Source organism: Penicillium lagena, assembly GCF_028827675.1.
Source record: "Penicillium lagena strain IBT 129212 chromosome Unknown utg000005l_segment0_segment0, whole genome shotgun sequence".
NCBI classification, from domain to species: Eukaryota; Fungi; Ascomycota; class Eurotiomycetes; order Eurotiales; family Aspergillaceae; genus Penicillium; species Penicillium lagena.
In genome coordinates this window covers 1,722,605-1,744,225 of record NW_026623226.1, presented here as the reverse complement: position 1 = coordinate 1,744,225, position 21,621 = coordinate 1,722,605, and the positions used below count along the sequence as shown (strand labels likewise).

The 21,621-nt window shown below is 49.2% G+C and overlaps 10 protein-coding genes across 10 annotated transcripts; 4 read left to right on the top strand and 6 right to left on the bottom strand.

The window, feature by feature from the left end:
* Positions 1-126: 126 nt before the first annotated feature.
* N7510_007409 (uncharacterized protein) lies at positions 127-1,663 on the bottom strand (the record flags this gene model as incomplete). Its single annotated transcript, XM_056979334.1, has 2 exons — positions 127-1,557; positions 1,610-1,663. The coding sequence occupies 2 exons, from the start codon at positions 1,661-1,663 to the stop codon at positions 127-129; spliced, it is 1,485 nt and encodes a 494-aa protein (XP_056832377.1).
* A 546-nt stretch (positions 1,664-2,209) lies between these two features.
* Positions 2,210-4,744, bottom strand: N7510_007408 (uncharacterized protein; the record flags this gene model as incomplete). The annotated part of the gene is made up of 3 exons (XM_056979333.1): positions 2,210-2,338; positions 2,406-4,100; positions 4,157-4,744. 3 exons carry the CDS (start codon positions 4,742-4,744, stop codon positions 2,210-2,212), a joined length of 2,412 nt encoding a protein of 803 aa, XP_056832376.1.
* A 549-nt stretch (positions 4,745-5,293) lies between these two features.
* N7510_007407 (glycoside hydrolase family 47 protein) lies at positions 5,294-7,120 on the bottom strand (the record flags this gene model as incomplete). Its single annotated transcript, XM_056979332.1, has 1 exon — positions 5,294-7,120. One exon carries the CDS (start codon positions 7,118-7,120, stop codon positions 5,294-5,296), a length of 1,827 nt encoding a protein of 608 aa, XP_056832375.1.
* A 1,486-nt stretch (positions 7,121-8,606) lies between these two features.
* Positions 8,607-10,539, top strand: N7510_007406 (flavin-containing monooxygenase; the record flags this gene model as incomplete). The annotated part of the gene is made up of 2 exons (XM_056979331.1): positions 8,607-9,246; positions 9,302-10,539. 2 exons carry the CDS (start codon positions 8,607-8,609, stop codon positions 10,537-10,539), a joined length of 1,878 nt encoding a protein of 625 aa, XP_056832374.1.
* A 91-nt stretch (positions 10,540-10,630) lies between these two features.
* N7510_007405 (uncharacterized protein) lies at positions 10,631-11,557 on the bottom strand (the record flags this gene model as incomplete). The annotated part of the gene is made up of 2 exons (XM_056979330.1): positions 10,631-11,438; positions 11,496-11,557. 2 exons carry the CDS (start codon positions 11,555-11,557, stop codon positions 10,631-10,633), a joined length of 870 nt encoding a protein of 289 aa, XP_056832373.1.
* Positions 11,558-11,914: 357 nt separating this feature from the next.
* On the top strand, positions 11,915-12,578 carry N7510_007404 (uncharacterized protein; the record flags this gene model as incomplete). Its single annotated transcript, XM_056979329.1, has 2 exons — positions 11,915-12,088; positions 12,369-12,578. 2 exons carry the CDS (start codon positions 11,915-11,917, stop codon positions 12,576-12,578), a joined length of 384 nt encoding a protein of 127 aa, XP_056832372.1.
* Positions 12,579-13,238: 660 nt separating this feature from the next.
* Positions 13,239-13,585, bottom strand: N7510_007403 (uncharacterized protein; the record flags this gene model as incomplete). Its single annotated transcript, XM_056979328.1, has 2 exons — positions 13,239-13,306; positions 13,360-13,585. The coding sequence occupies 2 exons, from the start codon at positions 13,583-13,585 to the stop codon at positions 13,239-13,241; spliced, it is 294 nt and encodes a 97-aa protein (XP_056832371.1).
* Positions 13,586-14,631: 1,046 nt separating this feature from the next.
* Positions 14,632-15,423, bottom strand: N7510_007402 (GNAT family N-acetyltransferase; the record flags this gene model as incomplete). Its single annotated transcript, XM_056979327.1, has 2 exons — positions 14,632-15,225; positions 15,307-15,423. The coding sequence occupies 2 exons, from the start codon at positions 15,421-15,423 to the stop codon at positions 14,632-14,634; spliced, it is 711 nt and encodes a 236-aa protein (XP_056832370.1).
* Positions 15,424-17,823: 2,400 nt separating this feature from the next.
* N7510_007401 (fungal specific transcription factor domain-containing protein) lies at positions 17,824-18,690 on the top strand (the record flags this gene model as incomplete). Its single annotated transcript, XM_056979326.1, has 2 exons — positions 17,824-18,505; positions 18,689-18,690. Coding segments are annotated over 2 exons (684 nt in total).
* A 427-nt stretch (positions 18,691-19,117) lies between these two features.
* Positions 19,118-19,581, top strand: N7510_007400 (uncharacterized protein; the record flags this gene model as incomplete). The annotated part of the gene is made up of 2 exons (XM_056979325.1): positions 19,118-19,231; positions 19,420-19,581. The coding sequence occupies 2 exons, from the start codon at positions 19,118-19,120 to the stop codon at positions 19,579-19,581; spliced, it is 276 nt and encodes a 91-aa protein (XP_056832368.1).
* Between the last annotated feature and the right edge of the window lie 2,040 nt (positions 19,582-21,621).

Below are 21,621 nucleotides of genomic sequence, written 5' to 3'. Positions count from 1 at the left end.
TCCAGGGTACATTGGAAGCTAAATACTTGACAAAGACTTGACAAAGCCCGGATATGTCCCCGAACAACTCTCGAACTGATCCCGGCCTGCTGATCAATCGTGTTCAAACGGCCATAGCTCTCCGCTTCAAGCCCCACGCTGCCGAACCTCCATCATCAACGGTGCTCGGTACAAAACTACATATTCCGGGTTGTCATATTCTTTCGTCACCAGTTCCCAGTCAAATTTCCACAGCAGCCGCGCAAGGATCAAGCGCATCTCCACCATCGCGATGTACCTGCCGATGCATGTGCGCGGTCCAACCCCAAATGGTTGAAAGGCATCCAGGTTGTCACCCAGATCCTCCATCCACCGTGCGGGCACAAATTCCTTGGGCCTATGGAAAGAGTCTGGGTGTTGAAAAATGGATTGCCGCATCACGCCTATCTCCGTTCCGCCCGGCACGGCATATCCGGCAACAGGGATTGGATTGTCCGTTCGTCGCCACATGGGTCCTGGCAGCACCGGATTGAGACGCATGGACTCGTTGAGCACTGCGTCAACTAACGGAACCTGCGCCGCAACCGCCTTTGAGTCAATGTCCTCATAGTGAGTGAAAGTGGTCCGCAGTTGCTCTGTCAGTTGCTTGTAGATGGCAGGGTTCCGCCCAAGATTCCACATTGACGTTGTGAGCGCTGTGGCTACTGTGTCTCCGCCGCCGGTGACCAGCGTGGTTGCTTCGCCAAGTAGTTCGTGAGAATCAGTCGCAAGACTGGGATCCTGGGCTTTCATTTTCTCTGTGCCATTGATGATAATACTCATGATATCGTCTTCTTCGGCTTGCTCTCCCAGCTGCTGTCTCTTTTCTCGTTCTTGAGTGTGCTTTTTTGCAAAGTCGGCGACACCACGGAAAGTTGGAGGAATGACGAACGATGGCCCAACCCGGAACATCCATGAGACGAAACGGTACACTTCCGGAATACACTGGGCAATGACAGACATCCGCAGGGCGTTGGGGAGCACATGTAAAAATGGATGGTCGTCCACACGGTCCAGCATCTCGAAATCCGCCCCAAAAGAGAGCTTGCCAATAATATCTGAAGTCGCGCAGTCGAAATAGTCGGAGACGTTGATCGACTGACCCTGTTTCTCAGTAATCCTTGTGACTAACTTGTCAACCAATGGCGCAATGATGCGCGGTTCCTGTCTGGCGAGTGAAATATTGGAGAACCCCGGATTCATGAGTCTTCTTTTGCGCCGATGCGCAACTGGATCTCGGATATTGCTGACATTCTTGCCAGTGAAGCCAATAACGCGCAGAGCAAAGTCCCCGCGATAAACGTCGGTGCGTCCCACAACATCTTTCAATGACTGTGGGTCGCGGAAGACAAGTTGATTTGGGGCAACGCGCAAAACGTCGGTTTCATACTGCTCAAACAGGCGCTCGCATTGCTCTGGAAACCGACCGAGGTAAATCCAGTATAGAAAGTAGAACGAAGAACATGCTGCAAATCTGGGGCCAGGAAACTGGCTGAGTTTATGGAAGTTCAACCGGTAAGTACATTGGACGATCCAGGCCTGTCATGTCAGCCACCTTGTTCTTACTGCAGTGCTTGCGATGTCGACCTACCAGAAGGAAGACACAAAGATACTGATATATCGAGAAGTCAAGAAGGTGCGCCATGGTTGAAGTTGGATTTCCGTGTTTGGCCTTTATCACCGACTCTCCGCATCAGAGAATCGTCAGGACCCTCTTTATATAATACCCTCGTAGGTTTCCATCTGGTATAAGTCCCTGTGCATAAAGGGGCAATTCATAGCCAGGACTGCATACAAGCTACCCCATATCCGATGATCCGCTATCAATGCCGAATTTGAATACTTTTGTTTTTGATCTGCTCTGCATAAAACCCGCCGGCTCGTTTTATCAAAGCCCAGATCCCCCCTCGTTCCTGCAACCGTCGCTTACCATACGCCAATCATCGGACAGACCGAGAGGATCCTTCCGCTGCCGTCGCATGCTTTTGCGCCCTGATTTATTGATCACAAACCACTAATTGGCTCTCAAACAGATATGTATCGGATCTCGCAGAAATTTATCCTAGCTCCATTGGCTGAGAATATCACTATCTTCCCAACTGAGCACTGAAGTTAGATAATCTAGGATGTGTTCCATGTTTTGCCGAACTAATAGCTAATATCTGGGGAAAAGAATATGCGAGCCCATTAATTATCGACTGGTCCATTCGCCCGCGCCTTTATCCTGATTCTCTAACAGCTCCGAAGGAAAGAAAGCCTCGGCATCCATGAATGGAGGGAGATCCCAAAAGTCCAATGCATCAAAAATAGGCTCCGGGCCCTGAAAAGAATTAGCCACAAGAAAGTCAAGGAATAAAGTGAAACTCCATAGTGAAATAATAACGTACCATAATTTCCGAGCCAAGGTTCGACGCCATTCCACTCTCTGGGGTCCACACATTCACTCCCTGAGGCATAACCTGCAGATTACCATCCAATGGAGATGGATGAGAGCTATCTGAGATATACTGTTGAAGTAACCTGCGGCATTCCTCCAGGTTCTCCAAGAATGATTCTTTGATCTTAGTTTGCACAGCTTGCTCCCCGCCATGCATGGTATGAATTTGGGCAAGGATGCCAACCAGAAGAAAATATCGCTTCATGCTTGGGATACCTGCGGCAATTCCCTGATGAAGCTGCTCGAGAATGAGTTGCAAAGCTTGTATTAGCGGAGCGCGAGCGGATTGGGCCATCTGGTCCACTGCGTTTGGCGGTAGCACGGCAGATTCGGCAGGCTTTCGGGAAAGCTCATCCGCTATTTGAGTGGTAACTTCCAATCCAATGACAACAATGACATCTAAAGATAGATGAAATTTGAAAAGACCAGCACCAGAAAGGCTGAGACGATAAAAATCTTGCTGCCACTCGTTTTGTGGATTATCGGGAAATTCTGTGTATGAAGCTGTCGCCATTGCGGACTCAAGACTCAGCTTTCGAGACAGGTAGAATCGCGGATCTTCAAGAGCTTGGACTGTGAATGGACGGTGGAGATTCAGCAAAAATCTCCGCAGCAATGTATCCAGGAGTCGATGATGAAAGGGAGTTGGGCCAAGTCTGCGCTTGGGAGTGTGGGCAAGATATTCACGGAACAGGACTGTCATTTCCTTGCAGGATGTGTTCAACTCTGTATCAAGAGCGATAGAGGTTTCGTACGACTGCTTGATGTTGCATTGATTGATAATCTTCGCAATTTGCAGGCGGGTGTTAAACGATCGCAGAAGAAGAATCTGCATAGACGAGTGCGTATAGTTGTCGATAGGTCTTGTAGCTGGCAGAGTGATTGTTGACTTGTCAAAGTCCTGATCATCTAGGTTTGATGGAAGCTCTGTGTCAAAGTCATCTTTCGTTAGCAGCGGTGGCATCGCTGTATCAAGTGAAAGCTGCAAATTCAACTCCAGGACGGTGCCCCATACACGTCGCCTCATCTCTCCATCGAAGACCGATAACGACGGGAAATGCTTGGGATCGCGGTTTAGCCCTTGGTTAATAGCCAGTCGCAGAAGTGAACCTGCGGATGTCCAATTGCTTTCTTTGTCTATAGCGTGTGTTTGTCGACAGAGATGTAACAAACAATGCACTTGCAATCCTTCCAAATTTGCAGCGTCCTTCTCCGACGGTCCCGTCAGCCACCAATGTGCTGCATATATCCAGCGACGAATCGGTAGACCGAGCGAATTACATGGCCCTGCTTCGCAGTGAAAGATAGATCCAATGGCAAGTATCAGGAGAAGCTTGAGGAGAAAGGCAGTCGAGGCCGAGTGCGGTTGTTCCCAAAAGCTATCGTAGTCTTGATAAAAAGAAGGAACATGTAGCACACGATAAATCAATTCGAGGGTCCGCATATAGTGGCGCACAAGTTGATCGCATATTTCTCTCGCAGGCAAGTCGCGCAACAAGTCTGGAGCTGGGTCTTGGAGCCGCGGTGCTTGCCAACCTTTGATGGTTTGTCTAAGCGACCGCAAGGTCTTAAGGCCTTTACCAATTCCACTAGGATTGGATTCTGAACCACGGGACAGTAACTGCGCTTGGCGTACTTGATAGAGCTGCATCTTATAGTTAGGCGACTCAAGGTCTTTGGTGGAATGTGAGGCTACCATACGCGTTGAAATGCTTGCGCCCAATGTGTAGTTCCAAAGGTCTTTGACCTTTTTGACCTGTCACCGCAGACTTTGAGATATGGAGTCAGGGAAGGAATCAGCGTTTCGGATGTTTTAGTCTTGTTGTCTAGTTGACGCTCCAACCGTGCGATACGATCATGAAGCTCAGTAACATCTTGAGCTCCGTCATTCCCGCCGTCTGCTGGAAATAGACGACTGGAACCGTTACCACCCTGGGTCTTATTTTCGAGGCCCTGGACTCGCTCTTGAAGTAGCTGGATACTCCGCTCTAGCTGTGTCATCCTTGATTCATTTAGGGGAGTATCGGCACTAGTAGAGGCTCCCAGGGTGCTCGAAAGCCGGGATGTGGGCTCATTCTCATTTGAAAGAGATGTTTTAAATCGTGATTCCAAAGCAGTTTTGCCTTCATAGACATAAGAGCATGCAGACGCGTCGTGGGTCTTCGAACATGGCCCGCAAGGCATCTCACGGTCGCAACGCACTTTGCGTCGACGGCACTGCTCGCACGACAAGGCCGGGCGTCGGCGTTTGCGTGGGATGGATGACGGGCTTCGTCGACTGTCGTCCATTTTCGGATTGATAAGGGGACAGGAGGAAGTTTTGTTGTGTATTCAAGTCATCGCTCGCTGATTTCATGATTTGCCGAGAGTTATTAAGCAAATTCCCCGAGGTGGACCGGGATTTTGATTTTGCGGATTAGTTGAGCAAATGTTTGGAAAGGGCAGAAGATCAAACATCAGATTTGCCAAAGGAAATTTGCTTTACCAACTGCATAATTAACAAATCGAAAGTACAAATACTCAGAAATAGGTAGGGACAAACATTATGTTGAGATTGACCAGGCGACCTGAATAGAATATCCAACTCCTACTGAATCTCATTGCATGTGTCCAAAGAGTATGAAAATCCATGAAGCTTGTATATGCTGGTCTTGACTCCAATAACCTATTTACACCCAGTAGTATTACAACCGTAGAGTTTCGTCGTTCGTCAAAAAAACGCATTCAACCATATCCAACCAAAAAAAAAAAAACCAAACTTTCGTGATAGTGTATGTCAGGTGTGATTGTGAAAAATCCACAGCCCATTATGAAAGAGCACATTTGCAAGAACTCCGATTATACTGGACGTTTGAGTGGATGTCCCTCGGTGTTGAAAACATATTCATCAAGACTGATGACATCGTGAGAGCTGAACATGAGATAGAAGTATTTGAGCGTCTGTGCCATCCAGAAACTCTGCATTGAGTCAACCTGTGGTGGAATGCCGTCTTGAGCCGTGACATCGGCAAGAGCAGCATTAGCATTTGGGGTCTGAGTGTTGTTCTGAATAGACTGAAACATATCCCAGGCGGTGTCGAGAAGGTCTTCGCGGCCGGTAATGCGGTACATGAGAAACATGCTTTCGATAACTTCGGGGCGTAGGTTGTAGTGAGGATCGGGAATGCTGATAAACCCTTTCGGCAGATGGTGTTGCTTAATGAAAGAATCAACGTCAAAATCCGCGACCCTATCCTTGTTTGCTTTCTTCAATACTTCTTGTTTCCAGTGTCGTTCGTTCCACGGACAGTCGGTTTGCGACGCACATGGGATAGTCTCAAAAAGCTCGGGCATGATACCCAGCGGCATGCTCTGCGAGGTCCAGATGCAACCATCAACTAGCTTATGCGCAATCTTCATATGAACAGGGATGTTAAAGAGCGCACTGCCAAGAGCGAATGTCCCAGCAGCAGAACAAGTTCGATGGTGGGCCAGGGATTCCATATGTGCACGCGGATTCCCATTCTGGGTCGGTAGGATGTGAACCGTGCCAGAGACTAGGATGTCCTTCTCATCTGGATTCATTGGTCGAAAAAAAGTGTGTCCAGCTGCTGTGCGCATTGATTTTTCGTACATTCTCCGATACATTGACACCTGGCCGCCGAGCAGCGCGTACGTCTTGGGCAAATACTCATAGAGAGTATCTGCATCTGCTCCTAGCGTGAAGACGTTGCCGTTGGAGAGTTGCTCCTCCCTGGCATTGATAATACCGGGCCACATGCCGGAGAGCTGGGACATGTCTTGTTGCTGATCAAATTTCATCATGATTCGAGTAGCGGCGTCGAAATATTTCGAATCCCTGGTAATCTGGGACAGTCGCGTGAATTCCAACGTGAAAGAACTCAACTCCGAAGCCAGAGCAGTTTCCTCTGCCAGCTGCTCCTCCTGACGCGCAGCGCGGTGGAAATCCCAGTGTGTAATGGGCATCCGGTTGGGCGTATCGAATGCCGCATAGAGCATGTCGCCGACCTCTATGGCCTTTTTGAGTAATCTTCGGTCGCCGCTGAGATCATAAGCCGCCAAAAGACCGCCAAGATGGCGAACATTAACCTCAAAGGTATTGATTTCGGGCGCTGGGGTGTCTTCGAAACTGATTTGCGAGACCGCAGCCACTGCCTCGTCGAATTCTTTGTGCATATCCATTATCCACAATGTGTCGAGACTGTCCACGAGCGTCACGCCCCAACCGCCCATCACATTTGTAGCGAGACCGCTGATAGGGGACAGCTCATCTGTTGTCCAAGCCAAATCGCGGTAAGACACCCAGCATCTCGTAAAAGCCTGCTTAACTGCATCGCGCCGGTCTCTTTGAAACCACGACGTGACTCTTGAAAACTTTGACGCTTTTGCTTGAACTCGTGGCATCCTCTTAGGGTTTCCGGTCGGGAGAGTCTCCATGGACTCGACGGGGTTGCGTACAGGTAGCTTCCTCCACAGATAGTCGGGGTTGAGTTCATCTTTTGTCGGGTTGATAAACCTCTCCTGTCCATCAGGTCCTATGAAAGGTGACAATGTGTAAAGGTCGTCGCCGTCATCCGATGGGTTGTCGCTGGGAAAGAAGAAATAACCTAGTAGGAAAGACGCCACCAACAGCCAAAGCAGCAACTGGCGCCTTGAACGATTCATGGTAGGTGCAAACCAGATGCAAAGTCACGCGATAAATCCTGGCTCCAGCATTTTCTGCTCACGGCAATATGGTCACCATGAGAATAGCGGCATTAGGTGATGAGTGTGGTGAATAATAGGAGACAAACAGACAGACAGATAATCGTGGCCCCGCCACCCAAGAGACACAGGAGACCAGCTGAGAGGGTCTGGGGCGAATAAGCATCCTCCGGCGCACTAGTTAGCCTTGCCAAGACGAGGGGGACAATTTTTTTAATCAAAGGTAGCAATTATGAGGACCGACAGAGGCTTTGCCGCTTTTGGCCCCGTCAATTTTGATGGAGCCAGTGCAGAGGACTCCATCCTTTAGACCCCATGGTCGGCATTAGTGCGCTAGGCATTCGAGCAGGGCCTGGACGCATGAACAACAGCCCTTGGTCTAGACCTTTCAATAATGCCGGCTTAGCGCCTAACTTACTGGTTTTTCCGGAATGAGCTTCCAGGCCGGCGATCCTCTGCCATTGGCTCAACGCGCAAGATGGGAAAGTCAATGCCGTGAAGAATCCTCAGGGGTATAATCCCTGATGGGACGCTAAGGGAAGGATCGATGGATGCTTCGGACGGACACTCTGTTGCTCCAGTCGGCATTTAGTGCAACCATAGACATGCCGCCCGATCTAGTTAAATGGGGTAATGAAATCCGCAATGGTTTTGCAAAAACAAATACGCAGAGTCCAGCCGTATAGTTGGACTCGACGAAATATGGACTATGTAGGGCGGATATTGAAAAAGATTTTTTTTTTGGCCGTGCACATGGCATACCGAAGGATACTTCACCCGAATAATAGAAAGATTTTGCAAAAAGATAGTGCATCATCCGTGAATCGAACACGGGCCTCGTCGATGGCAACGACGAATTCTACCACTAGACCAATGATGCTTGAATGATGTGGAGAACCTTTCCGGAGCTTTATCCGCAGTTCGACATTGGCCAGATCTTGGTTTGACTGCTTCTGGTGAAATAAGTGGTCATTGATGTTAAACAGCAAGAGATTCTTGCTTTGGAGTATAGTCGACTATATATCAATGGGCTATTAGTACAATTCAAGAGCTATTTGTAAATTATTTCATAGCCTAAACTCCGCAGAATCTATACAGTCTGAGCGATCAGCTAAGGTTTGACGGCCAGACTCTGCATGTCATTAAAACTTAGCTTCGCCTTCCACAATTTATCTAGCAATAAAATGATCTATAGTCATCGAGTAAAAATAACATTTTTCGATCTTCTCCTGTGCACGAGGTGATCCTTTGGCTAGCCTCCGACATGATCAACTACTCGTAGATCTGACCCACATGAGACGAACGCCACTGTTTGTCCCCGATGCGGGGCTCACGTCGTACAGAATATGAACGGCCGGCGATTCTTCCCCTCATTCCTAAACAGATATATCGCTTCCCCGCCTAACTTGCCCTCAACTTTGTCTGACTCTCCCTCCTCGCTATCACCATGACTCTCGTTGCGGATTCCCAGCTCCATCTCCCCTCTCAAGAGCGAGTCGAGCCCGGCTCAGTCAACATCCCTCTCGGCAAGTTTCCTCCAACATGCTCGACAACCCCGGAGAACCCGGACCAGATTGCAGGCGGCATAGTTGATCGCCTGAACGACGCTCTGGCCAAGAAAGAGCGACAGACGCTCTCGGACCTTTTTCTTGAGAACAGTTACTGGCGCGATCACCTTTGTTTCTCATGGGATTTCCATACCATCTCGGGTCCGGAACAAATAACTGCCTATGTAAGCGAGGTGTCTTCGACCAAGCTCGAAATCGACCGATCCTCTGCAATGAAAGCACCACATGCGGGTCCTATTGATGCCTTTGGCGAGGTTCATGGAATCGAGTTCTTTATCACTATTGAGACGGACGTCGGACGCGGAAGTGGAGTCATCCGGCTAGCCCAGGACGACAGTAAATGGAAAATTTTCAATATCTTCACCTCCCTGGCCGAGCTGAAGGATCATGCAGAGGTAGTGGACCGCCATCGACCAGTGGGTGTGAAGCATGGGGAGCAGCAAGGCAGAAAAAACTGGCAGGACCGACGAACGGCGGATATAAACTTTGAAGAGAAGGAACCCGCAGTAGTAATTGTCGGTATGTGGCTGTCGTCATCTCCCAAAATGCACGTTCATGCTTATCAGCTATACAGGAGCCGGTCAAGGTGGTCTCACTGCTGCTGCCAGGCTGAAGATGCTCGATGTGGATACCCTTATTATTGACCAAGAGGACCGAATTGGGGACAGCTGGCGCCGACGATACCACCAGCTCGTTCTCCATGATCCTGTGTGGTTTGATCACATGCCCTACCTTCCTTTCCCATCCACATGGCCCATTTTCACTCCAAAAGACAAACTGGCCGAATTTTTCGAATCATATGCCAAGTTGCTGGAGTTAAATGTTTGGACCCGCACCGAGATAAAGTCTTCTTCGTGGGATGAGTCCAAGAAACAGTGGACGGTGGTCGTTGAGCGCAGGCAAGAGGATGGAAGTGTTGGCACTCGCACTCTGCATCCACGCCACGTCATCCAAGCAACAGGACACTCGGGCAAGAAGAACGCACCGTCTTTCAAGGGAATGGAGGGTTTTAAGGGATCTCGCATCTGTCACAGCTCCGAGTTCGATGGCGCAGACGCAAACTCCAAGGGCAAAAAGGCCGTTGTGATTGGATCCTGTAACTCGGCACACGACATTGCGCAGGATTACTACGAGAAAGGGTGGGACGTCACGATGGTACAGCGAAGCACAACCTGCGTTGTTTCATCTGACTCGATCGTCAACATTGGTCTCAAGGGTCTCTATGAAGAGGGTGGTCCCCCCACGGAGGACTCTGATATATTCTTGTGGAGCATCCCGCCTGCGCTCTTCAAAGTGCAACAGACAAAAGTGGCTGCTGCGCAGGCTCAAAATGACGCAAAGACCATCGAGGGGCTCGAAAAGGCCGGGTTCAAGGTCGACAGAGGCCCAATGAATGCAGGTCTCCTGATGAAGTATTTGCAACGTGGAGGCGGATATTATATCGACGTGGGTGCTAGTCAGTTGATCGCTGATGGGAAGATCAAGGTCAAACAAGGCCAGGAAATCAGCGAGATCCTTTCGAATGGTCTCAGATTTGCGGATGGCTCGGAGTTGGAAGCCGATGAGATTGTTTTAGCCACGGGATATCAGAATATGAGAACGCAGGCACGCAGCATTTTCGGCGACGAGGTTGCTGACCGCGTGGGTGACGTTTGGGGGTTGGACCAGGAGGGTGAAATGCGCACTATCTGGAGACGCAGCGGCCACCCCGGCTTCTGGTTTATGGGTGGAAACTTTGCCTTGTGCAGGTACTATTCACGACTACTGGCTCTGCAGATCAAGGCCTTGGAGGAAGGAATTGCGATCTACTAGTTTTGCATCACAGATACAGACGGACAAAGAAATTGAACAACATTTACGGGTATTTGACATGTTTCGTTGTAATCGTTCATCTTTTTCATGATCAGCTTAACCATCCCTCTTGGGAAGCCACCCATACCCCGAGCGTGAGAATGTGGGTATACAGCCAGGTTTCTAGGATCCCGTAAGGATGATTCTGGGAAGGACCCGGGACCGGGCTTGTCAAATCCATGGATTTTTGCAGATGCGCCAAGAGGGCACCCTTGCGAATCTTAACTTCCACTCCACCGCGATCCATCGTCGCTACACGACTCCTACGGCGTGTCTTCCGGTCGATAATAAAAAGCACGAATTGATCCTTGTCCGTGGAAGCGATTCCATGACTCGATGATTTTTTTTCCCACTGCATGATCCAAGTGGAATGTTCTAATTCTTTCCCATTCTCATCGCTGATCGCAAATCGATAACACGGCGCGCTCTGCTCTGCGCCTGTCGTGCCCGTGCTGGCTTGCCAGCTGCACCGCGCATCGCGGAAATAAGCCGTTGATGTCGCATCGCACATTACCGCGATAATATCCTTTTCCTGGGCTTGGTCGTCGCCATTTCCTGCTGTCTCTGAGCTTGCCGACTGATTCCTCGTGTGAGCCGTGATATAGGGTTCCCCGAGCGCTGCATAGAGATCCCCCTTGGCTAGTTTCGGCGGCCGCTGGGCAAAGTCGCGGGTCAGTTTCGATTTGCGAAAATGCGCCTCATAGATCTCTAGCACGGGCACCGGGTGGTGGTTTGGGGCCAGCTGCTGGATTTGAAGCAGTAGTTTTGGCGTCCTCAATAGGCGCTGGTAGGATTTCGGGGGCGGGCGCGCGATCTGAAATGTCGCGTGGATTTTAGTGCGTGCGGGCTGTGAGCTGGGCCTGTGTGCGATGGTCAGTCCTGGTCTGGTTTATTTATGTTCACTATGAGATGCCTACCGCTCATCGCTTGTGTCGCTGTCGTAGCTCGCATGATCGGGGGAGCTCGCGGTGGGAAACATGAGAAGAAGGGGGATAATAATCAGAGGCTGTCGCAGCGACCATGACCAGAAACCGGAATAAGAGGTGCACGCCCGAGGCAGGTGCCCAAATAAATAGTAGTTAGCTAACAAGGAACTAAACACTTAGAGTCTTGGCGATCGTATTCGTGTCTACAGATGCGGCTAAGACCGAGGGTGGCGGACCAGTCAGACTTGGGCGTGGGCTCGCTGCCTGGACCCGGTTTCGGCATTTATTGCGAGCTCAGGCATCATCGTTCATTAGGATGGTTGGGGCCATTTCCCGCTCACTCGGCCTGCCAGCACGGCCCCATGTGATGTTCACAAAGCCTGAAATCCAATCCGCCCAAAATCTGAGCCATGCGGCGGCGCAATCTACAGCCTCAGCCTTGTGGCAAGGCTCGTCGCACGGTGGTTGGGTGGAAACCTGTTTTAAGCTTCTTGCAGCTCGGTAGCCTGTTTCTTGTCTGTGAACTGGTGGTTTTCTCCATCCGTGCTCCGATCCCCACAGTGCCGCCCATCAAGGCGTTCACTGTGAGTAAATAATAATCGGCGATCCAATTAATTGAAGCCCATGGAAACGACAGCGAAGCTGGGGGACCTCATGATCGTCCGGACTCAACAGCCGAATTTGGCGAAAACGCCCAGCCCCCACATCCTAATGGTCGAGAATTAACAACGCAGTCATGGAAAGCCACGTCTCTCGAACTACGTTTGTTCGCTGCCGCCCCCTCTGTCTGGGCGCATAACGTGTTGGTGATGATGAGCATGGCGAAGCATCACCATAAGATGCGAAGGCCCCAATCCAACAGAGCCAGGTCCGGCTGACGTCAGTACCATAGCCGGTGAAAGCGCCTTGTCCAACTGGCCCCGCGCAGGATCATGTCGTAAACACCTTGTCGGGGGCAGGTATGGCGTGGTAGAAATGCCGGTCCAATATCATGTTGTCCCATCGCAGAGGGCACGTATTGGGACTCTGTTCATTGCATCTGGAGATACGGCCGCCGGAGACGACCGGCCCTAGCCCTATCATTGTCAATTCAGAATAGGACAAAAAATGCGAGGTCAGCGATTGGACCATATTTAGATCTGCGATCTGACTGGCGGAGATCAACACGATCGGGGTGGTATGCAAGACCTGACCCCTGATCTCTGGACGAGGCGAGTCCGGATTGATGCAAGATATGCCGTGGGTGCGCGCAGATATGTAAGACGTATATGGACAGGACCAAGATTGGCAGGACGATGGGATATTTCCAAAAGACCCGCGTGAAAAGTATGGGGCAACCAACTGAAGCCAGATTCAATACCATATATCGCGGCGTTGGGTTGATAGAGACGCTGTGATTGAGAGATCAACTGAAATGAACAAGATGGCCGACCATCATCTATGCTGAACAAACCCGGGCTTATGATGCCATATCATCCATTCGCAAATACCATGCACAAGATTTCGCTGAAAAACAAAAGAGACCGAACCTGGTCATACACTCCAATGGATAACTGCCGAAAGCACCACTCTGTTTTGTTGACCCTGAAGCAAACGCCATATGTCCTAATACCAGTCCCCTCCGATGACTGCCGCTCGTAAATTTCCTGAGATAATATGCCCCCCAAAGTATCTGTCATGATGTCTTCGTTGTCTTCTTTTCGTCAGATCGTATGGAAGCATTGCACGGTGGAATCACTCGGCATGGTGATACTGCTGCTCGTGTTGTGGTTGGTAGTATCCCGATGCCTCATCTGGGGTAACTAGTTAGATTGTCAGCAATGTCTACTTCTGAGACATGATCAGTTATGCGCACATCGCGATTCCAGATCTTTGGCTGCATCCACGGATTCCCGTTTTAGATGGGCATAGTTTCGCATTCGGACCGTCCGCATGTACTTGACTTGTTCATGCTGTGGAGAGTATGGAGTCTCGACCACGGCTGGATTGTACTGGCGGAACAAGGCGGCGCCCAGAGCCGTGACGGCCAGGCAACCAACCAAGACGATGACGATGATGGCGGGGGTGGTGAGTCCAGCCATGTAGAGTGTCGCAAACGAGTGTGGTGGATGGAGAGAATGGATGTGAACTTCGGTCAGTGCATGGCAGAGGATCTCAGATCGGGTTCGGTGTGGGTAAGTGAAGGTGGGAAAATGAGATTTCTAGAATGAGGGACAGAAAAGAACATAAATAAGCAGGGTAGACTGGTTTGCGATACCTCCGATTTATTCCACAGAGCTTCCACACGGAACCCCCGGTGCTTGCGTGGTCGGATCAGCGGGCCGGCATACGCAGCCTGCGCTGATTTGACCAGTTTCTTCGACCACATGTAGCCTAGCACATCACGAAATCGTGGTGGCGGATCGCCACGGATCTCTGCCATTCACCTTAGAGGCTATGAATTTGTGCACAGTGGATAACCCAAAATAGCAACGCTGACGCATAATCGACCCCCGCTCGATATAGTATTGTTTCACAGTGTAAAGCTTGTTGACAGTAGTGTCACTGCTGATTGGCTACTGACTTACATTCATGGGTGCTGCCTAACGGTCGTCCTGAGGCGCTAGGTAATATGTATGCCTATTAGTCGTATAGTAATATTTTCTCCGCATTGATTATCTTTCTCGAGATTATTCCAAATGCACTACTACCACTGCGACATTGGTCTTCGACACAATATTCCGTTTCGAACCAGTCTTATATTTACCGAAATCGGCCAAGCCGGCATTTTCCGCGCTGCCCAACCACTTGTTGTCGCCTACAACCTGGCTTGAAAATATTTGAGTTGATAACTAGCTTTCGTTTTCACGATAATAAACCATCGGCAAGGAATACAAACGAGGAATTTCTACATCTACAAGGATGTTCTCATTTCCGTTCAATTTCAAGTCGTACCACGAGTGCATTGTACCTTTATGTAACTTGAAGTCCAAACAAAATAGTTCCATTCAATTCAGTAAATTATCCAATTGCATCGAAAATGTCAGTTATCAGATTCCATAATATCGTAGCCCCATTAGGGCAGTCAATGTTTAGACCCGGGAGTTCGGATCATGCAGTACAGCTAATTCCAGGTCAGCCACAAGGATTAATCCATGACCAACACACTCACTTTGCAAGCGTCCGGGCCATCTGCACATTCAATCTCCTTGACAAGTTGAAATCCCATCTTCTCGTAGATTTCGACGTTGGGATATCCCTTGGAGCTCTCGAGGTAGCAGGGCATCCCTTCTCGGTCCGCCTTCTCCATGACGCACTCCATCAGTTTCTTCCCTACTCCCACTCCGCGGGCTTCAGATGTAACCCCCACCACATTGCAGAAATAGTATCCACGGGGATCCTGCCAGAGCGAATTGTGCGCATTCTGCTGTAACTCCTTCCAGATCCAGTAGCGGCGAACATTCAGACCACCCCGGCCGAGGAAGAAGATGTTGTTCTTAAGCTGGCGAAAAGAGAGAAGCCATTCCTGGGCCCAAACAGACCAGCTCTGAGGCATGGAGACCACCTTGGGCGAGTACCACCAGCAAACTCCGACGATGCTTCCCAGAGGTAGATGGATCTCGCGGTCGGTTTTGCGGTCGCTCGTTGCTAGAGTTACTTTGGCAACAAAAATAGGGCAGCTGCAGTTGATGCCATAGTGAAAGTGTGCCGCAAGTGAGGCAGCATTGCGATGGGGGTTGAACTGTAAAGTTCATTATTACTGTTTCTTGGGCCCAAACAGCACAAATATCTGAGGATGTCGCTTTATGATGGTAAATCGTACCTTGGATGGATCATCGAAGGCCCATCGAAAATAAGGATCGTCGGCGAACGCTTTCTGCACACACTCTACGGCGCCTGGAATGTCGGCCCTGGCCAGCGGGACGATTTCGATTGACATAGTATATTTGTCTTGCCACTACAGGTAAAGTAGCTCAACGGACACGCTTAGAGATCCGAGTGTTTCTTCTACTGGCTCTGCGGAGAGGTTGGGACAAAGATATAGTATAAGCGTGCGAATGTAGCCGTAGTGGACACTGAGAGAAAACCGCCATCTAAGGAGAATGGATGTGGTGCTGAGCTACCAATCTGATGGAGAAGAGAGGGTATGGAATGCGTGTGTTGCAATGGGGGCAATAACAATGAACTTGGGGGGGGGGGAGGTTCGGAAAGCGGGAAACGGGGCAGAGGGGGAGTTCATATAGCTGTACCAGCGATACTTTATTAGTGCAATATCTTATCTCACATACACAGTCGCTCCATTTACTAACCTTCTTAGGCAGCTCCATCCGCTAGCGACGGCGGACGACAGTGAGAGATTCAATATTGGTCACAAGGTCCTCTTGTCCACTTCCCCATAACAGCCCACCCTCGGTTTCAAAACTATGATTCCGAAAGTCAACGCAAAGGGGCTAGCTGAGGATATTCTACCATCAATCGTGTTGAAGAGGAGGATAATAGCTGTGGACAAAACGCGGGGATCTTGTGTGCGAGGACCGTGTGTTGACTTTGTGGAGAAGCTATTCGAAATCGGGAAGGTTGTTGCGGGCAGCGACGGATATTGGCTAATTGAGGCATAGAGTGGGTAATCATGCAAGTCTTATCAGTCTCAGCCCGCGTCACAGATGGTATATTGACAGCGATAAGGATGCAGACAGATCGGTTTTAGGATTCCATCTTGCCGCTGAGGTATGTATATGCCGAGTGTTTAATGGGCCAGGGTCCACATCGCGCGTAGTTTATCTCTTGCTAAATCCATGCACGAACCATGGCCAGAAGCAAGATGGAGATCCGCGTACGTCCCGGTGCCCATCGGAATATGTACACTAAGGTGATGAGGTCGGAGCTTTTGAACAGTGATTAGAGGCTAGCAGTGAAAAAGGACCATCGTGCTACCAGTCTGTTGACACCAGTCATACTATTATCTAGGCCCATGACACCCAGGAGCTGTGGCTTTGTTTGTGAAGAGCGGATCGTCGGAGGGTCGGAGGGTCGGAGGAACCCCAATAAACTGCGACTCGCCGTTGCCTGAAGTTTGAGCCTGAAGCATATCAACCAATAGACGGCCAGAGCCCTCGTCTCGCCTCCACTAGGTCACGCTGTTTTATTGACATCATCGGAGCTTCGGACAGCTCCATCCGAGCCTCCTGTGAGATTTTCACTCACTTAAATAGCAGCCATCATCCATTGATTGCTCAGATCTAATTGATTGTCGTTTTTTTACCATTCATGATGACCGAGCAGCAGTCAAATACCTCACACAACCCCCCACCTCCGAGTCGACGACGAGATAAACCCCAACTGTCTTGCAACTTGTGTAGAAAAAGAAAGTACGAGGCGCGTATTACTTCTTGAGTCTAACAGTATGGCTTAATTCTGTTAGGTTGAAATGTGACCGTGCTAAACCCTGCGGAACTTGTATGCATCGGGGCCTGTCGCTCTCTTGCACTTACCCATCTCATCATCGGAGCCCCAGAGCCATCAGCCGAGACCAAAATACACATTCATCTCCTCGAATTTCTGATCGAATTGCCCAGCTGGAACAACTAGTTTCCTCGCTCATGGAAAATAATGCCAATAACTTACCCAACTCTGGTCACGGTGGCATCGACAATGACGTGGGCATTGCGGGCCAAACGACACCAACACCGACACCTCAAATGAAGCCACATCCCCATGTTCAACCCCCAGAGTCAAATAGGCCATCTGACTCATTTGGCCACATCTCACTGCAGGACAGTAAAACAACATATGTCGACGATACGCATTGGACGGCAATTTTGGATGGAGTAGGTTTCGTCTTTGCCACATTGTTGAATTTATTCCTTTTTGACAGATAACTAGCTAAATCTTATTTCTCCTAGATCTCAGAGCTTAAAAACTCCGTGAAGGAAAATGATGATAGCAGCCGGACTCAGTCGTCACCCGGGAGTGCCACTCCCGAGCTTCTTTTCGCTGGCACCCAATCCGCAAGCAGACAAGACATATTGAAAGTGTTGCCAGAACGAGAAATGTGCGATAGGCTTATTGCCCAATACCTTTCTAGAAAGGCTATTCGATGTGTGTTCTCCTGGTTTGTCGATGAAGCAGAAAACTGAAACTCAAAATAGTGATTCATGGACCAAAGTTCCTCAGAGATGCAAGTCGCTCCTTGTTAAACTTGTTACAAATAAAAACTAATTTAATCGATCAGTATGAGAGGTTTTGGGAACGCCCTCTGGAGACTCATATAATGTGGATTGGAAAGTTGTTTGGCTTATTGGCCGTCAGCCTCCTTTATCAACGCTACAGTGACTCTGCAATGCCAAACAACGAGTCACTCATTCAAACATTTGGTGAGAAGATAATACAGTGTTTGGTGCTTGGAAAATACCAGGAGTACCCTCCAGATACCATCGAAACATTATGCTTTTTCCTTAACGTTCAATTTCTCCAAACGGAGAGCACTCAGATGGACCTCATTATACTCTTCAGCGTCATTGTTCGGTTGGCCCAGCGCATGGGTTACCACCGCGATGCACGCCACTTTCCCCACATCTCTGTTTTTGAAGGTGAAATGCGACGCAGAGTGTGGACGCTCATCACCGATATGGATACCTTAGCCTCATCTCGAGTTGGACTTCCGCGATTGCTTCGAGAATTTCAATCAGACACTGCTCTTCCTCGAAACCTTCTTGACGAAGATTTTGATGAAGACACCACAGAGCTACCACCCTCACGCCCCGACTCTTTTGATACCCCAGTCCAATATTTGATAACCAAGAACAAACTCGTTTCCATGTTTGGTATTATCACCGATTTCGCCACATCGATTCGCAGGCCATCTTATGCAGAGGTGATGCATTTGGATGGCTTACTTCATGAAACATATAACTCCGTCCCGGAGAAGTTGCGTGAGCGACCCCTGAGACAGTCCCTTATGGATGAGCCAGATCTTATTTTGCGCCGCATGCAACAAGTCATCATACTTGAGAAGGCGCGATGTGTGTTGCATTACAGATATCTAGCTCCAGCGCGTACTGATAGACGATATGCCTACTCAAGAGAGACCTGTATTGAAGCTTCTCTCCATATTCTTGACTATCACTGCATTTTGGATCAAGAAATCCAGCCAGGGGGCCGCCTCTTTCACGAGCGATGGAAATTGTTGTCACTGATCAAAACAGAGTTCCTCCTCGCGACCACCTTGCTCTGTTTAGAGCTGAACTATGATCTTTCGTCATCATCCGATTCTAAGAAAATCTCTCTTTCTAAGGACCTCGTCACTCGAATATCTCAGGCCCTGAAGAAATCTTATGATATTCGTATGCGAGGATCATCAGAGTTACCTGCTGAAGCTCGAAAAGCAACACAAGCGGTGGAAGTGGTATTGGAAAAGCTTCAGGAGTTACAAGCTCTTGGTACTCCATTCGAGGTCAACCATTCTTCCAGTGCTTCTTGGGCTTATGGGACTCCATCAACAGGTAGGTACATTTTGTGTGCTTTTTGCACCCCTCTCTCTATATACGTACTCTGTATCCGAATGTTTGGAAGTACATTATACAACAGCTAAAGTGTACCGGACAGACAACACCTCTGCGTCACTGTTACCCCAAATGACAGCACTCTCCAGTGCGATGCTCATGGACCAAGCGATGATTATGCCTCAATTTCAGCCAAGCGAGGCCGAATCCTCCATTTTAGGGATTGCTGGGGAGCTATTGGATCTAGTGAGTGAAATTATGATTGGTCAATGCAACCATCCATTCTGCCTAATTTAACACCCCATACAGACTAATAGCGTCGATGAGATGCTTGGAGTATCCATGAGTTACCCCAGAATATTTGAGTTTCCTCTTTGAATTATAATCTATGTTATATTCCATCTCGCTCAGGTGTAACATATAAAGTAGAAAAGCTACTGGCGTTAACCAAGGCATTGTCCTTGAAATCGCAGAATACTATTTCATCATCTGTGCAGCGCGAAATTACTCCATCGACATTGGCGAAACAGGAGAGTATCTACAGGTTCTGTCGAGGCGCTTCCCTTAGCACCCCTTCGCCATCCAGGTCGATGTAACCTAGGAGGCAAGATCTAGGCTTCAGTGAAATAAATGGTCGAGGAAGCCAGATGTACATATACATGGGTTGGTTGTCAATGCCGGGAGAACGAATCACGAAACGGCTCCTGACTTCGCGACCGAAGAATCGAGGAAGATATACTTCAATATGAACGCTGAATTACCGTCGTTGCCTCCTAGATTGTTGTTAAAAGGTTGGCTGACCAACTACCCGGAATGGATCAGCTAGTTGGCACATTCTACACAGCCAGGAGTGCCGCGCGAGCATTCATCATGGGAAGTATCAAGGGGTCAGTTATCTCCACGGACCTCATGACCTGATACCGCCCCAACGGAGTCAATAATCTGGTTATTCTTTTATTGGATTGAATTGTATGATGTCTGGAACATTTCCGCTGACTCCTCGTAACAGTTCCTTCTCTCAACCCCCTACCGCGCGTCGAAGGCTGGGATCCGAACATGACCCATGCGATGGCTATGGAGTGTGTTCAGCATGACATCGCGGTTAACAACATCTGGCTCGGTCTGGCCGACACTGCTACGACATATTGGGTGTCGCCGTAGCTCCCGATTAGGAGCAGCAGATAAAGTACTACGGGGTCTTCCCTCGTCTGGCTGAGGTTGAAGAACTCAGTAGTTCATATGTGTACCTACTCAATAATGCTGGAAGCTACACAACCTTGATTGGCATTTCTGTCAATGGCTTGAGTGGAAGAAGTTCATGTATAACTTGTCGAAGGGTGAATTGGGGTAAAACTAACAATATGGTCGTACTTTGTTGATAGAGTTTAGATAGAAATCTCCATGAATTGAAATATACTAGCTAAGTATATTTAATTTAGCCATCAAGAACGAAACATGTCGTAGGACCTACATTGAATCGATGAGAATAGGGAGTTCCAGAAAACGACTGTGGCCGAGTGTATGGGCCCGAGTCTGGAATATATATTTCCACCACGCGGGGGTAAAACCACAACCACGGACATTTAATTCGCACCTCATCAAACAACACGTAACACTAATGTTGGAAACTGCGAGGAGTTTAATTCTACCGGATATCAGATATCCATTAATTTATGCAGGATGTGTACATGTATTATTGAGGGCAACCTCGCAGTTATAGGGTAGAGATGCGTTATCCGTCGATCATGGAACAGCTCGTCCTGCAGTTAGCCATGTGTAGTACAAGAGACACTAACTGTCCGCAGTCCCACAAACCACAAAATGGACGTTTGGTTTAAGATGCGAATATTCTCTGTGTTTATGATAGATCTATTCTCGCTGCTTGTAAATGAAGAACGACCACCACGTGGTCGTTGGCTGTGGTTGAGAAGGCGAACAACCCATCTAGCCACCAAAAATTGCACAATGTGATCGACCTTGCAGACAAGGTGGCACACTACTGTATATGCTGTGTTCCGGCCCTAGCGGGATCTAACTCACTGTGGGTATAACGGAAGGGTACAGCCAGGTCAGCAGCCTATGGAAGGGATGACACAAAGTCACCACGATGATCGACCAGAGGCATGCATCCTACCAGTGACCGTGCTGCAGTAGCTGCAGGGGAAAAAGCTCCCTGGCACAGGAGGAGGTAGGAATGCTGCGGGGGGGTGGGACGAACGGCCAATCTAGGGATGAAAAGCAAATAGCAGTCAACCGCGACCTTGCATCCCACAACAAAAGAATTCGTTAGGGGGCAGGCAGGCACCGGCTAAGGTAGATCTTGATTTTCCACGCAATCCAAATCGGGTTGAGCATCGAGGGGTCGGCTGAGAAGGAGAAGCCTGCCATTAGGAAAAAGACCGCCCTCGGTCTACTTTACCTCCTCGAGTTGCACGGGTGTACTCTACTTCATCCATTCATTCATTCAATTTTTTTTATAACCCACGCGACGGACCGGAGTGATGAGATTGTCCCGATCTACCTGGTCTTGGAGCGCATTCCAGGTTGACACCGCATTGTTTATGTATGGCGGTTGCCCAACGCTGGTCATCCCCGTTGAAGCCATCACTGCATCACCTCCCAAAGAGAACAACAGC